This window comes from Hydractinia symbiolongicarpus, chromosome 1, assembly GCF_029227915.1.
Source record: "Hydractinia symbiolongicarpus strain clone_291-10 chromosome 1, HSymV2.1, whole genome shotgun sequence".
NCBI lineage: Eukaryota > Metazoa > Cnidaria > Hydrozoa > Anthoathecata > Hydractiniidae > Hydractinia > Hydractinia symbiolongicarpus.
The window spans coordinates 10,434,080-10,450,715 of NC_079875.1; the positions used below are offsets into that span (position 1 = coordinate 10,434,080).

Consider the following 16,636-nt stretch of genomic DNA (forward strand, 5'->3'; position numbering starts at 1 on the left):
ATAATTGGTAGAAAAAATGGTGGGTGCAAAAGGGGCTAACAAATGCTGTAAATGGGAAGGCATACTGAGTGCATACACACGTTTAAAAAACTGCTTTTGTGCTAAGCCTGCACTATTGCAGCTGTTATTAAGTTGCCATAAATTGTTAACTTAGATATTACCTGATTTAATGCTTAGACCCACAGTCAATATCTTTTCAAGTTCCGGTATTTCATCGTCAATGACAGAGATTTTAAATGATTCTTCTGTGTCGTATGCATCAAAATTTAGAATTCCACTTAATGGTTTAACATCGTATGGTGAGGATTCATTTAATACCTCCCAACCAACTACGATGTCACCAAACCTACCAACATTTCGCTGAACAATAAAATTGTGATGTGACATTGCATTATCTTTACCCAGTTCCGTTAATAAAATGGACGCTGAGCTAGAAGCAAATGATACAACACCATTTGCATCATCATTTGCAAGAATTGAGATAACTGTTTGGCGAGGTTCACCAATTGTCACACCTCCATTTCCCAAGGCATTCTGTGTTGTTAAACCGATTTCGAATGTTTCTGTATCCTCAGTTAAAAAATCATCTTTTATGTATACAGTGATATTAGCTGTGCGTTGATCATCTTTGAATACAAGCTTGGCAGGTCCTCCATTCATGACACCACCACTTACATAAAAATCATTGACAGATGAAGTGAGTCGATTCAGAAAATAAAAACAATACACGTCTCCAAAAGCTCCCAATGAACGATATACTGTTAGGTTGAAGCTGTGGTTGTATTCCTCAACTTTAAGGCTAGAAAATAGATGGCTTGATGATAACAAAAAAACTTTATAATATACACAACATTATTTTTAGGAAAATATGTTGTTACAGTTTTATTTCTACAGCAACATTGTGACCACAGAAAATTGAAATCTAAATTTCAGGACATTTCAGGAACATTTCTTATAATTTTCCAGAAATACTAACCATACTAAAAATTGAGAAAAAAATTAATCTACTGATTAGGAACAAAATCTAAAAAGCCGCTGTTGTTCAATCAAAGCTTTTTGACAGACACGCATTAGGTTATTAACATTCCAGGGTTTGTCACTTTGTTGAAATAGGAAATTCATTTAAAAAAACGAATTCAAAATTTGCAAAATATTCAAATATTTATTAATAAGAATGAAATTTCTGGAAGTATAATCTAAGATGTTTAAATTAAATTAAAATATCAAAATAATTTAAACTTATTATTTCCATGATGGCACAGTCTGTACAAAAAGAATTACATTTTCTCTCACTTTAAATAAAAAACTCTTAATGTAAACAAGCAATTCTTTAAGGCGCATGACATGCACTCTATTTCACTAAATCCACATAGCAATATCTTTTGTGTAACTACCACTAGAATTCAAGTGTGTTACATCGATTTAAGTGTTTAATGAAAGTAATGGGTATACTTGGACTAACTTTTACTTTACCCAACTTAACTTCAACTAATGATCTTTAATTCCCTTAAATGATGCGCATTGAAGTTCACACTATTGCTTTCCCTGTAAAGCCCATAATTTTCTTTCTCCTGATCTGTCTTTAGCTGTGGAATTATTTTCCGCAGAAAATAAGTTCCACAGCTTTATTTTATATTAAATTAAATTCAGCCAAAAATTTCTCTACACTTATTTTTTGTTGTCATAGTCATTTACAAACTTGTCCATATCGAGACCATGTGAAAAAATATTTTGATTGGTTTAGAACAGAAACGATGCAAACAGAAAGTTGTAGGTGGCTTACACTTGGGTACTGCAAATTTCATTAGCATGCCTAAATCTTTATAATGCGCTTGCTGAAGAACTAGATAATAGCAGGAAATGAATGGCAAGAAAATTTTAATCCAAAGAAACTTTTTTTAAGCATAATAAAATTTTACTTTAATTTTTTAGATGTTTTATAAATCTGAACAAAATTTGGCTATAAACTAAAACAAAATCTTGAATTAAATAGAGTCCATTTTTAACCTGTCTGTTAAAAGTAAAGGAATATTGCTGGTTAACGTACTAAGCAAAAGCTATCATATTGACACTCTGAAAATATAAGGAAAAATAACAAACTGGTCAGTAAGAAACTTTACAATCTTTATCCATGGAGATTCTTTCAATGGTTATAAGCAAATGTAAAGCTGGGTGATGTGGAGAAGCAAAAAAAAAAGAATGTTTAAAAAAACTTTTAGAAACAAATTCTTTTCACATGACTCAATATGATTATTGTCCAGGACAATTTCAGAAATTTCCAGCAGAAGCATTTTCCAGGAATATACAAGAATGTGTTCATCATGCAAAATAGAATGGAACGACCACAGTTAGGTTAAACTATAATTATGTCCTCTTGTCAAAGATTGTATGTTTTTGTCTGCACACTAACCAACTATACAATATTTAAAACAATAAAAACACAATCCTGTTCCGTTCAAATTCTAAAATAAAAAATAATGTAGCTCACTAAAGCAAAACAAAAAGAAACAGATATTATCAAGACTTACTTTAGAGAGGCAGCAGTAAAAAACAACTCTCCAGCAGCTCCATCATTTGCATCAATGACAACAACAACATCTCGTAATAATCCAATTTTTGGTAACATTGATGAATTTTTTGGAGTAGTTCTTAATACCACTGAAGTAAGTTTCACAACAAATCCCTCATTGATTTCTGGTAAGTCATCATTAACGATAGGTATCAATAGCTTTACAGAATCTATTCCATCACGAATTCTAACACTAGGGGTTTGCACTAACACGTCTTCTGGAATAGATGCATTTGCAATATGCAGGGAAGAATTGACTGATTGTACTTCGTAATAGATATCAACCACACCTGAATGACATTGTAAACAAAAAATTAACAAAGCTATCCTTCTATTTCCTCATTTACGATAATAATATTTCTGGCAGGAAATAAATCAAATTGGAATTTAATATTTCGAATTAAGCTACTGTTCATATGTTAATTTCTAATATTACTGATTTAAAGAGCAATATAGTGATGTTTGCATGAGAATAAAATTTGACGTATTTATTGTTGTTGTTGTTGTAATTTAAAGCTCAAAAAACTACAAAACTTTCACTGTATAAATTTGTTAAATTATTTTATGGGGATGTTACATTCGCATAATATTAAGCATTGTATACTGGTTTATTATTTCTTGTTAGAATGGGATATAGTTGATGTATAAGCCAAGATTTTCATCAAAAAGGTTACAATAGCAAGACATATCGTCTTACATTATTAATTCATACATAAATATACAACGTAATCTTCCTTTTGAATTACTTTTCCAGAGTTTATGTCGTGATAAAAGATTGAGTTTATACTGAACAGAGTCCCTAAGAATTCCACTTACCAAGTTTGCCATATCTTCTTATTATCATTAACTCCAGGATTCCGATATTTTCTTTAATATATATTGGTTGCTGTACTGGAGAAAACTCAAATACCCCATGAGGATCGTTGCTTGCACCAAGAGATATAAAAGCTTGTTTGGTAGATGGATCCAATATTGCTGCACCTGTTTTTGATATTCCACTTGTGTCAACAGATGTGAGGTTGACTATAAAATTCTCATTTGGTTCTGGTTTCAGGTCAGAAAGAACTCTCAGCTCAATTTGCTCCAATAAAACAGCCTTAAGTAAATGAACATTGATCACAAAATGCAAATAACAAATCAAAATTGTAAGACGTATATGTGACAAATCAGAAGAAAAAATGTCAAAAAATACCCCAAAGAATTCACACACATACCGAACGAAATGTAACAATTCCTGATGTTTTTGCAAAATCTTCAGCCACATCATCTCCACTGATTTCCCAAGTCACTGTTGCAGTTCCCAGACCAGGCCGACTTCGCAACAAATAGAGCTTAATAACATCACCTTCACTGGCTGTTTTGGAAAGGGAACCTCTTTGAAAGCCAATAACTCCACCAACATTATCATTAGCACTTATTATGATCTTCACACTGTCATTGTTTTTGCTAACTGCAGCTTCCCCAGTTGGATTGTAAAGCTGTATGGTAAACTGTTCGTCGTCCTCAGGAATGTCATCTTTATTTACAGAAATTGTAAACGATTTTTTCTGCTCATTTTCGCTAAACGTTATGGTTGAACCAGTAGCACCAGACACATCCTGACCAGGAGTAATGGTAAAACCAGGTAATAATCGCCATGAAACAGAAACAGTACCGAATAGGCCTAAAATTATAATCATTTACAACAGTCAGCATTTATTAAAATGTTCCTTTTCATTACCTTGTGTTTAACTTTCATGACCAAACACAAAAGAAGATATGTTGGTGGGAAAAAGGAAGACGACAATTTCATTAACAGTGAATGAATCACAATGGAAAGTTCATTGTCAGACTTAAACACTACTATGAGAAAATTCTAATTCCCTACAAGAAAAAAATGTAACACAATAATAATGATCATTGAAATTCACATACCTTGTGCTCGGATAATGTTAAATTTTAATGGGATGTTTTGCTCCTCTGGTTCTGACAAAACAAAAGTGTTGTTATTATTATTATACAAATCCAACATAATCAAAAATAATCCATAAGGGTTGTCATTGCTTTCAATCGTCACATTGACCATGTTTTGCTTTCCTACAGCAGGTTTGTTTTCTGGCGCCACATTTATTCCCCTAACTTCAACCCTTGTCATCTTAACTTGAAAAGTTTCATTCATCTCAGGTATCAAGTCACTGAATATCAATATGTTGATATGAGCTTGCGATGATCCATTTGAAATGATAATATTCCCATCATTCAGAATTTCCTCATAGTCAGTACCTCCCTCTGCTTTATTTAAAGCCACCTGTACTGTGCTAAAAAGAACAATACAAGAAAAAATGATCCACAGCATTTTACATTATTTCTACTTCATAAAAGTTTTAACAGAGAACTTTTGGTCATGTAATGTAACTGTAGAAATACGGATTTTTGATTATTTATTCATTTTCTATTTCCTGAGTTCTCCACCTCAATACCAACTTAGACCTTAGTTACAGTAATTTCAAAAGAACAAAATCATTTTAACATATAGTTTAATCAACATACTGGTAAAACACTATCAAATCGCCATGCAATCCACCAGAACGTTGGACCAGCACTGACACATTGTAATCAAAATCTTTCTCTTTGACAAATAAAACTGAATCTACAAACTCCACTGTACCATACGGGTTATCGTTAGGGAGAATTGTTACTTTAACTTGAGATTTGTCTTTGTTTATTTTGGCTTTACTCATTGATACCTCTGATAATCTTATAATAAATGTCTAGTTAAAAGAGAAGTAAAATGAAGTCACAAATTAAAAAAAAATGTAATACCTAATATTATAAGAAAATCGAAGTAATAATTACCTCGTTAACTTCTGGTATATTATCATGCATCACTGAAATTTGAATATTTTGTTTACTCTCTCCTGTTAAAAATCCAACAGTACCCTGAGTTGGAAACATATCTGCAGACAGGCTTGTTGATTCCATAGATTCAGCTATCCATTGTAATTGAACTACACCAGACTGGCCTTTTTCTCTTATTACTGGTACCATTAATACCTGGCTTTTCAATGAAGGTTCCTTGACTGCATACACAGATGGTCCAGAGAAACCTACCATTTGGAATTGCATATTAAAGCAATGTGCTAACAGATAAGTTTTTTTGTGATGAACGAAATAACAAAATAATAATGGGAAAACAAGAGGGAAATTTATTTACCTGATGATGTAAGAGTTTTTACTTACAAAAAACCTATTTTATTTGTAAATTTTAGATGTTCTTATTTTTAATATTCCAGACTTAAAATAAATAAAGTCCTAGTCAGCTGAAATTTTATATTCATTCACAAAAACATACAAATACAACTCCACGGAAATAAGTATTGAGAGCAAGAAGACGCAGGTTTAACACAAATAAGGTTTTTTCTACCACAAAACCAGATCAGTAAAAATGCATATTTCGAACTACCAAACAAATGAGTTGATCAACAAAAATTGTGGAAAAACAAAATGTACCTATTAATCCATATGGATAATCATTTTCAAGTATAATCACCATACACGCTCTTTCATTGCTGACGACAGCACCTCCTTTAATGGTGTCAGGTAAAATCTCGACAGAAAAAGACTCATTGAACTCAGGTATTTCATCTGATATTAAATATATTGGAAGTTGTACTGACTTTTGGCCATCCACCATTACTACATCGAAGGCATTGACAGTGAAATCTGCACCAATATGTGCTGACTGTGATTTTACTTTGAATGTAAAGGAGATCTAAAAAATATAATATGTATAACAGACATATATCACATCATGTCATATCACAATCAGTTACTTCTATAAACAAACACTTGCTATTTTCTTGAAAAGGATATAAATTGAAATATCTTGAACTGTTTTGTGACATAAAAGATTAAAGTAACAGTAACAGTTTGCCTCTCCTTTTTAGCTTATATTAGCTTATATTAATAAAAGTCAGATTAGATTAGAATATTTAAAAATTATTTGCCACCATCTTAATTATTGGAAAGATATATGGCAAAATTGGTGTAGTAATGTCACCATACATATTGTCAGCAAAGCAATTATAATGCTGAAACCTTGCAAAACTAAAGATTATAACATTTTGTCACCAAAAGATTCAAATTGATTTAATTTTTAAACAAATCTCCTAACAAAACACTTTTCAAAATTTTTTAAACACTAGGACGTACCATATCTTAAAAAATATGACTTTGTACTGGCCCGTATCCATTAAATCAAAAAAGTAAAAACAAAAAACAAGTTCATTGTTAATTATTATATCTTCTACACATTTTAGTGAATCATATAAAAGATAAAAAAAGGAACAAAAAATACCGTATCTTCATGATTGCTTCTTATTGCAAATTACACTGTTTTTTAATATTTTAAACTTGTTAATGTATTAAAAAATAATATTTTTTAAAAACCCAAAACTTTTGCTAACATGTTTTTCCAAATATGTAGTTTCTGTTCAGTGATGATGCATACTTATGAACAGTATAATTCCATCTACATTACACAATAAAATCAGGAAATGAATCTTTACCTTTCCAAACAAGCCACGGCTACGCGTAACATTTACAACTCCACCAATATGATCTTCGTTAACATACACTGTATCACTCTTAAACGTGAGAACACCATTTGCATTATCATTCGAAGTTATGATAACATGCATTAGTCTGTTATTACCAATCATTTTCATATGTACAGGGTCTAAATGTGGTTAAAAAATCAACTAAGTTTCACTGTTGAAGGATCAAACTTTCAAACAGAAGGTTTTTCGTCATATTTGCATGCAATATCAAATATAATAATACTAAAATATCTAAGCATAAACCTACTAAATGAGTGTTGCTTAGTTGTAAACTACTAGTATGAAAATATGATTCTATACCTGTTTGATTGAGTACTGTTACATGAGTAATATTCAACAGAAAACTTTCATTGACCTCTGGAACATCATCATCCAATATAGTAACGGTAGCATTTTTTTGTTTTTCTCCATCAAAAAAGGTTACAAAGCCATTAGCATGGATGAAATCTGTATTCTCCTCAGCAACATTTGTAGTGAATGATTTCCCAACGTTATAAAAGACTCGAACAGTGCCAGCAGTGCCTTTTTCACGAATGATGGTAATAGGGATTGTTTTGTTTGCTTCATTTGTATATAACATGGATCTTTGAAAGTTAAACAAGCCATACGGATGATCGTTAGCTTGTATTTTTATAATTGCTGCATCAGCACTCTGATTAATTGTTCCACCACTCACATTGACAAGTTTTATGACAAACGACTCATCTAATTCAGGAACCTGAGCAGTAATTTTTTTTTTAAATTATTTGCTTACAGTCTTTTTAAGTACAAAATAACATTATCAGAGCAAAAATTAAACCATACTATTAGTATACTATACTACCTTTAATTTACATGTAAATTATTTACCAGAGCACAACCACAAAATAACACAGAATATAAAAGTAGAAATCAGTTTATTCTACCAGTGTTTTAACACGAGTTCAAATTAAATTAAGAATTAACACATCATGACATTTCTTTCAACCAGCTTAAATTTATTATAAAAATGCAACTTATAAGTAAAACTTACGTCTTCATCTATAGTTACAATTGTAATTGTAGTGACCATCTTTCCAGCTGCTACCATTACAGTTCCCACTGTGTCCAAGAAGTCAGCTGATCCATTAACGATTGTCCATGTTACATTTACACCTCCCAGGGATCCACCAACTCTATATATAGGGATGTCTACTGTTGTACCTTCTTTTGTATGAAATATTGTCTGATTAAGACTAAACATTCCTAAAGCATTGTCACTTGGCTTGATACGAACATACATTTCTGAACCAGCGTCAACAATTGCTAAAACAAAATGGTAAATGATAACAGTTAAAAATGTGTAGATAATCTATTTTTAAAAAAGTATATTCAGAACACAATTTTATTTTCAATTTACAATATTCAACTTAAACAACTAAACTTAATTTTTTATGGTTTCGTTGTTTGTAAATATTGTTTTTTTTAAAAAAAATTCCACAATGTATCAATGTGTTTGGATGCAATCAAGTTTATTTTGTTTTTACAGAAAACTTCGTTTTCGATTTTCTAATTAAAATCTTAAAGTGTGTAACGATTTTGAGGGACATAGTGACATTATTTAATAAAAAACCTCAGATTGTACCAACCTCCACCTGTTGGATTACGCAAAAGTACTTTAAAAATTTTAAAAAGTTCAGGAACGTCATTATCAATCAGATCGATAGCAATCACTGCGGATTTTTCTCCGGGTTTTAAAGAAATAGATCCAAGTGTTTCATGATAATCTTTGCCTCCAACGGCAGTGACACTTTCAGTTTTCCATTCAACTGAAACAGTGCCTAAATAAATAATAATGGTGATTACAATTCTCAAATTTATTTTATTAGTTTTAATTTCTCTATTGTTTTCAAATAAAGTAGGGACGACAACTAAGCACAGAGGTAGCTTTAGCATCAAAACTCACAATAAATCACACTGGTCATAGTGTGATTGAAGAGTAATGCTCCTTTATTATTCAGGTGTTAATGGATACCGAACACTTAAATGACTAGATAGAACATTATATTGTCATATAAAAAAATAGAAGATGTGAAAAATGAATAATGTGATACAACAATGTAATTCATGCTTGTAATGAATAAATAAAACAAAAACACTGCAACATTTACCTTGCAAACCTTGTGAACGGACGATGTAAACATTTAGTGTTCCTTGTTCTTCATCAATGTTGATATGTAAAGGTGATTTTATAGGTTTAATAAATGGAGAAGAGTGGGGTACATGGTCCATTAATTGTAAGATACCTGATGGGTAATCACTTGGAAGAATTGACACTTGACATTGCGAACGAGATTCATTTATAACTGCACCACTTTTAAGTGTGGAGCCATTTTGTTTATCAGCAGGTATAACGGAAGTTAATTTCACAATAAAGGACTCTTTTTCTTCCGGAAATAAATCGTCAAAAACAGCTATTTCCAGCATCTGAAATTAAGGAGAAAAAGTTAAGGCAAAAATTGTGAACAAATCTACAGAAAGTCCAACCCTGTAACCTTAAAAAGCAGTAACCTTTTTATTTTCATTCTCCAGAAAATAAACATTTCCAGTAGCATTTACAAAATCTTCTGCAGCAATTGCTTTGTTATTTACACTTGTTAGTTCCCAACCAACAGCAACTGCACCAAATAATCCACGAGTCCTCTCAATTGTGACATTCCAATGTAAACTTTCAGTCAGATTATCGATACAAGTGCTGTGAAGCAAACCAAATACACCATTTGCATAATCACTCTTCAAAACTATAAACAAAAATAATCAACTGAGCCTTGCTTTTATATTCTTAATCCATCTGACATACAAAACAAAAACAAGGGAATCAAAAATTTCTTAGTTTTCGTACCTTTAGTTTGTTTGTCGGTTTCTATAGAGCCTTTAATTTACAATAGTCTGTCTGTTAAATATTTACATAATAAAAATAATACTTAACTTATGGTATAACATTGACAATTTCCTTGATAACAGTCCCAAATTTCAAAACAACTTTTTTACTTGCACATTGCACCAACCACACGTAAAAAAATCTATATTATAATACCTGTATACCCCTATCTGTCACGTAAAATGATACTGCAAGTAGAGATACATATAAAAAGAATTGGCTAACCCCTTAATTTTCCCATGTGCCACCGACTAGTTAACAAACATACCTTCTAGCATAGCAGTATTATTTGTACTACTCAACACAGCATGATCTCTTGGTAGCTGATCATCCGTTACATCAATAATCCTTGCAACATAGAACATATTTGGTTCTGCAACATCATCATCTATTAGAGATATAGGAACTGATTTCGTTGTTTCGCCAGGTAAGTAGGATAGCTTACCATTAAAAGGATCAAATGTTGAAGCCAAGTCATGCAGCATAGTTATTTCCCTAGACAGAAAAAGTTGACAGATATGAAATGCAAGAGATCTGTAAAGAATAGTTCAAAATTTTCTTTTTTAAAAAAGGTTTTATATTTGATGTAACAACATCACCATCATAATGTCTAACAAAACTTTAAGAATAATGTACAGTGAAATATAAAATAAACAAACATGACAATGTGCATACTCACTTTGCCTCAAAATATACTGGGTAAATTCGCACATCTTGAATAGATCCAATATAGGGCATGGAGTTGCTTTGTGAGCAGCCAAGAGAAATAACACCTTCATTGGCAATCACATAATTAAAGTCTGAGCTGGAGATGGAGCTAAAGTTTAGACACAAAAAATTATGTGATGATCTTCTGTCATGTTAATAGAATGCAATAGATTTGTCAGAGAAGATTTTGATAGTGGGGTCTTATTAAAAGGAAGGGTAAGGCTTTTAATAAATTGGTAACTTGTTAAGATTACAATTCAATGATGTTTTCAATAACACAATACATTGAAATATTTAAATTGCTTAAGTGTTGATACACTGCTGTATAAAAGTGAGTGGGTATCAGCCAATAGCTAGAAAAGCTACTCACATAAATGATTTATTAGCATGACTAAAGATCAAGTAGCAATCAGCACAGAAAAAAAACCATAGTGGCCCTAAAAAGGGGTGGGGCTTACTTGGAAAAATTCATTTCATGGTGGAGGCATTTATTCAAAAGGGAGGGATTATTGGAAGGCGCAGACTTAATCGAGTACTTGTGGTATACATAGTTTTCCATCTTGCAGCACTTTTAAGAAGTGACAATTACACAATAAACAAATTTCATCAGCAAAAAAATAATTATAATATGCAAGTATTAATATCCTGGGTTACAAAAAACAACAACATCTTTGTTTGTTGATGAACTATAAATAAAATTACACCAAAAATTATGAAAAAATAACCTTGTTTTTATCAGCAATCCATCAGAATATATGTTAACTTTTCTCGCTTTTGAAAACGTAACAAACAAGGAATGCCATTCACCGTCAAGAAAGTTGAAATCACGTGGAAACGACGTCTAATATTAAAAAAATCAGATGATATATTTATTACGTCTTTCTTCAGGATTAGAAACATTCTAGACTGGGCTACCATTTCCAATGAGGTCAAAACTTGTTTCAAATTGCTTCTCAACAAAAAGGTTTACAAAATATAAATCTTACAACAACATTGTTAACACTGGCTGAAGATGTTCCAACTGAAAGCGTTATTGCCATTGGTTGAGCTCTTGTATCAATCATAACATTGTAAATAACATTTGTGGTACAAAGCTTGTTTATGAGATTCATCTGTGCACTAGCAGACGGCTTCATCCACATACCGATGGTAAATCCTTCAGCTAAATCAACTGCTGATGGTTGTTGATTTAATGGTACAGTTAGACACGAACCTAGAAAAAATTATTATACTTTAAGCTATGTATGTAGAACCTTTTATGATACTCTACATAATAAAAATATTTCTTTTATAAACATTTGATTTAGTAAAATACCAATTGTACAAAAACTTCAGGATAATCTTTTAAATAGTGGAGAATCAGACAAAAGAGTAGTGAAAATAACTAAATGCTTTTCCCTAGCCTTTGATAATAAAGACTTTTAAGTTTAAGCAGCACATTCAATGACACAGTGGTTCCAGAAAGTTTGCAAGAATCTGTTTTTTGATGGTCACAACCAATCGTTTGCTCACAACGTTTTCTTAAAAACATTATCCATGTTGTGGTCAACCAAGCTAAAAACATCTATCGCTTGACAAGAAATCCATGTTGATGAGTTTCTCACAACTTCAACCATAATCAGTATAAACTATTGTTTCCTTAAATCTAACTTGTCAAAATCAAAAAAACTGCAGGTTTTAAAATGTGGCAACAACTAATCAGACCATACATATTGTGCATTCGATTCTTGCACAAATTTATTGTTACAGGACATCTGTTTTTCAGATTCATTTCTTATTTGAAAAGATGCCTAGCAAACAAACCCATGCTTATGAATTTATGAGCAAATTTGAACAAATGTTTTCAAGAAGTTGCATTACAGCAGTATTTCATAGTATGGTAATCTAAAATTAGAACTTTTTCATCAGCATGTTGCAAGACTAAAACAAAAAATACAACTTTCACATAAATTGTTATGTATCTTTAAACTTTTTCCTAATGATAAATACCTGTTGTGAGTTTGTAGGCAACCGTTGAACTGCCTTTTCTACCATTTACTTCGCTTGGAAGATTATCTAGACTTTTGCGTAGTAGTAAGTCCCATATGCGGTTAGGTAAGTTTGAGGGCATATCCCATCTGTAGATTTCCCAGGTAATCTAAAGTATTAAGTCAGCAAATAATTAAAAATCATTATTGCTGATTGAAATCAAATTTTTTTGAATTTAACTCCTACAAACAGAGAAAAAATATTTTAGAGAGAGTAGCCAAAATTTAAACACTGTAAGCGCACAACCGTTTCTATTTAGGTCACACACACACACTCTAAACGCATCAAAGTTTACTTGTCAATGTTCACCAGCGTACAGTTGACTGTTTCATAATGCGAGTATTCTGGAAAATGGTGACTATTGTACTTTCACTTTCTTTTACATCTGTCAAAATAAAGTTTTTGCAGCCTACTGGCGTTAATGCATCGGCCAAACAATGCTGATGTGCAATTTTAAGAAATGGCTACTCTTAAAATTATTCTTGCTTGGCTTATGCTTATTTTGCGTTTAAAATGACAAGATAATGATATTCACCCCAATGTAACCTACATTAGATAGAGCAATCACTTTCATATAACAAATTTGCATATAAGAAAATATTACTACACCTGTTTAATGAAGCTGTTGAAGCAATAAGAGTTTGCTTTGAGCAACTTTAATGACAAACAAAAAAAAAAAATGTAAATGATCCAATACTTTCAATGCAGAATGTGTTCCTACCTCAGCAGCATAAAAACTTCCTTGCTCTCTCATGAAAGAAATGTGTCCTTGTGTTTTATATTTATCATTTCCATCAAAATCTTCAGCAAAAGTGGTTGTAGTGTTTGATGTATCAATCATGAAAACACCATTAGGGTAATCATTACTCAAAATTGTAACTTCCAACACTGTCATATTTCCCAGTCTTCCACCTATAAAAGAATACATGCTTACTACATTGTACACCTACAATGGGAATTGTCGTTATTAAGTTAATAAGAGACTGCATTATCAGATGCAGATTTTGTGTATGTTTGATATGCATTTCAAACAAGCCTAGGGAGTATACAAATGCCATAACGTATGTATCTTTTATGCACATTAAACTTTGATTTAAATTCAATTGATCATGGGGATTTGATTAGTAATAATAACTAATTGTCAGAGCAGTATAGAATTCCACTGAGATAAAAGAACAATGGAAAGGACAGTCATAAACATTTGGATAACATCAGCAATGATCAGTACACATAAGAAAAATTTATTAGGTCCTTGCTTCTGTTATGTAGAGTTTGAAACATCTGATAAAATAATAAAGAAGACAACTTTTGCTGTTTTAACACTCGTCTTAAGTTGAATCTGTATATATTTTATAAAGGTGAAATGCAAACGAATGTTTAACATTTACCTTAAACTATCGTATTCCTAAAAAATTCCTAATATATACACTTTCCATAACTCCTATAATGCAGGAATAACCTTGCTTTGTACGTCACTGCAAGAAGGGTCTATCAATTGTAAAACTACTGCTGAGACTGGGGCCTTAATAAGGTGTTATGAACATTGTTCCTAAGGATATAAAACCATAAAAAATTAAACCCACTAATAGGAGCAGGTTCTGTCTTCATTTCATTGTGGTTTATCACAAGAGAAAGTCTCGAAATGATAAAGCTTGAATTGATTTTTAATATTTCTACATGCTTTATCATGGGAGAGCTATTAACAAACTTCTTTCTGCATTTTTCTCAACTACTAGAGAAAAGATCATATAAGTAATCCATGCAACATTTGACCTCAGTTATTTTCACATGTTTCTAAGCTATTTAGCGTAAAAGCAACATTGCAAATGCAATGGTTGTAGCCCTATTGTGTTATCATAACAGAAGGTTGTCAATAACAGAAGCAAATATCAAAGATCATGAAAATGACGTGCTTTATGTCTTGGTTGGTCATTAAAAACATTAACAAATACTATAAGTTTAGAAAGAAAAAAGATTTACCTGTGATGTTTATCAATTGTATTGAGAAAGTTTCGTTGAGCTCAGCTTCATAATCCATTTTCACCATTGTTTCTACATATCCAACTGTTTGGTTCTCATTAAAAACTATGGCACCACTGTTTTTCGAAAGTTCTTCGATGTTGTGATTGGAGAAATTAATGGCCCTCCACAGTACCTTAATTTCACCGAATGTGCCAAACAATCTATCAACTCTAAATTTTAAAGAAAGTTACATAAAAGGTTAATCCATTGTATGTAATTGTTTTTATTATTTTGCGTCGGAGTGAGATTTTCGAACATTGCGAGCTAACAACTGCAATTTCTTTTTTTCTGACCTGATCAATTATCACTGCTCAGATTTGCTAAGCTATTAAAATATTTCTTTTCTGCATTTGCCTTCTTGTTATTTTCATAGCCAGTACTTTGTGTTTAAAATGTTCATTTGGTTAAAAGTTGTTTACTTTCAATATGCAATCAATCTTCACCATCTTGTATAAAAGGCTCGAAAACAGTGAAATGGTTATCATTAAACCAGAAAAACTTTATATTCGATTTTTTAAGAATTGTTTTTGAAACCACTAAGTTGCTGTCATTACATAAATTAAATAACAAGAAACAAATTATGCTACACAAAGCAACTATTAAATTTTACCTTATTTTAAGTGTTTCACCTTCCTCGATGTAAAACGGTACAGTGTCATGAAAGGTAAAAACACCGTATGGATCATCATTTGCTTTAATTATCACATCAGAAGAGTAATTCTTGAAAATAACATTATCACCAGTGACAGAAGTGATTGTTACGGTAAAGGTCTCATCAAGTTCAGGTGTCTTATCATCTATTGTAGTGATTTGGACAGGTTTAGTTGTCTCGCCAGGCAAAAAAGTTATGTTACGTACAAAAGGAACAAAGTCATCATCCGAGACATCTTTTTTTTCGGTTTCAACCAAAACACTGATTGGATAGGGAAAAGATTTTTTCAAATGGATAAACAATGTAGAACTTTCTCCTTCTTCAATGTAAATATAGGATGGAGATATAGTAACAGGAAAATCATTCGCAATGATTGTGAGCAAAGCAGAGGAGGGTCTAATAAGCCGTGCTCCCCCAGTGACATTAACAATGAATATTTCAAACAACTCGTCTTTTTCAGGAATCTAGTGAAAAAGCTTACATTAATACAACACAGGTCAAGAAAAACACAAGTGTAGACATAGCAACTTAAAAATTAATGATAAAATAAACGCTTTAATAGAAAGTTAGGAAAAAATTAGGGGTCGTCTACAAATTTCGTATGATATTTTATACGAATATATACGAATTTAATTGCTTTTAATTCGTATAAAAATCGTATACAATTCGTATAGTGTTAAATAGTTATACGATTTATAAAAAATCTAATACGAATTTTATACGATTTTCATACGAATTGTCATACGAATTATATTCTCTTTTATACGATTTTCATGCGAATTGTCATACGATTTATATTCTCTTTTATACGATTTTCATACGAATTGTCATACGAATTATATTCTCTTTCATACGAATTGTCATTCGAATTATATTCTCTTTTATACGAATTATATTTCGTTTTTAAACTTTTAAAATGCGATCTAAAAAAACATTTCTATCGCCGTTTTTCGTTTTTAAACTTTTAAAATGCGATCTAAAAAAACATTTCTATCGCCGCTTTTCGTTTTTAAACTTTTAAAATGCGATCTAAAAAAACATTTCTATCGCCGTTTTTCGTTTTTAAACTTTTAGAATGCGATCTAAAAAAACATTTCTATCGCCGTTTTTCGTTTTTCAACTTTTAACATGCAATCTAAAAAAACATTTCTATCGCCGTT

At 31.4% G+C, this 16,636-nt stretch overlaps 1 protein-coding gene across 2 annotated transcripts in view; it reads right to left on the bottom strand.

Annotated features, from left to right (window-relative positions):
• Nucleotides 1-16,636, bottom strand: part of LOC130637620 (adhesion G-protein coupled receptor V1-like) — a 46,585-nt gene that overhangs the window by 23,051 nt on the left and 6,898 nt on the right. For both annotated transcript variants that reach the window (XM_057446943.1, XM_057446942.1), the window contains exons 13-34: nt 15,435-15,940; nt 14,783-14,994; nt 13,524-13,714; nt 12,764-12,911; nt 11,761-11,987; nt 11,500-11,615; nt 10,746-10,883; nt 10,335-10,561; nt 9,697-9,926; nt 9,297-9,612; nt 8,775-8,966; nt 8,180-8,451; nt 7,468-7,885; nt 7,117-7,286; nt 6,059-6,320; nt 5,405-5,655; nt 5,099-5,319; nt 4,484-4,866; nt 3,784-4,232; nt 3,386-3,665; nt 2,529-2,859; nt 162-799 (exon numbers count right to left, since the gene is read on the bottom strand). In XM_057446943.1, the coding sequence (XP_057302926.1) occupies nt 162-799; nt 2,529-2,859; nt 3,386-3,665; nt 3,784-4,232; nt 4,484-4,866; nt 5,099-5,319; nt 5,405-5,655; nt 6,059-6,320; nt 7,117-7,286; nt 7,468-7,885; nt 8,180-8,451; nt 8,775-8,966; nt 9,297-9,612; nt 9,697-9,926; nt 10,335-10,561; nt 10,746-10,883; nt 11,500-11,615; nt 11,761-11,987; nt 12,764-12,911; nt 13,524-13,714; nt 14,783-14,994; nt 15,435-15,940 (6,178 nt within the window). The remainder of the gene's footprint in view (nt 1-161; nt 800-2,528; nt 2,860-3,385; nt 3,666-3,783; nt 4,233-4,483; nt 4,867-5,098; nt 5,320-5,404; nt 5,656-6,058; nt 6,321-7,116; nt 7,287-7,467; nt 7,886-8,179; nt 8,452-8,774; nt 8,967-9,296; nt 9,613-9,696; nt 9,927-10,334; nt 10,562-10,745; nt 10,884-11,499; nt 11,616-11,760; nt 11,988-12,763; nt 12,912-13,523; nt 13,715-14,782; nt 14,995-15,434; nt 15,941-16,636) is intronic.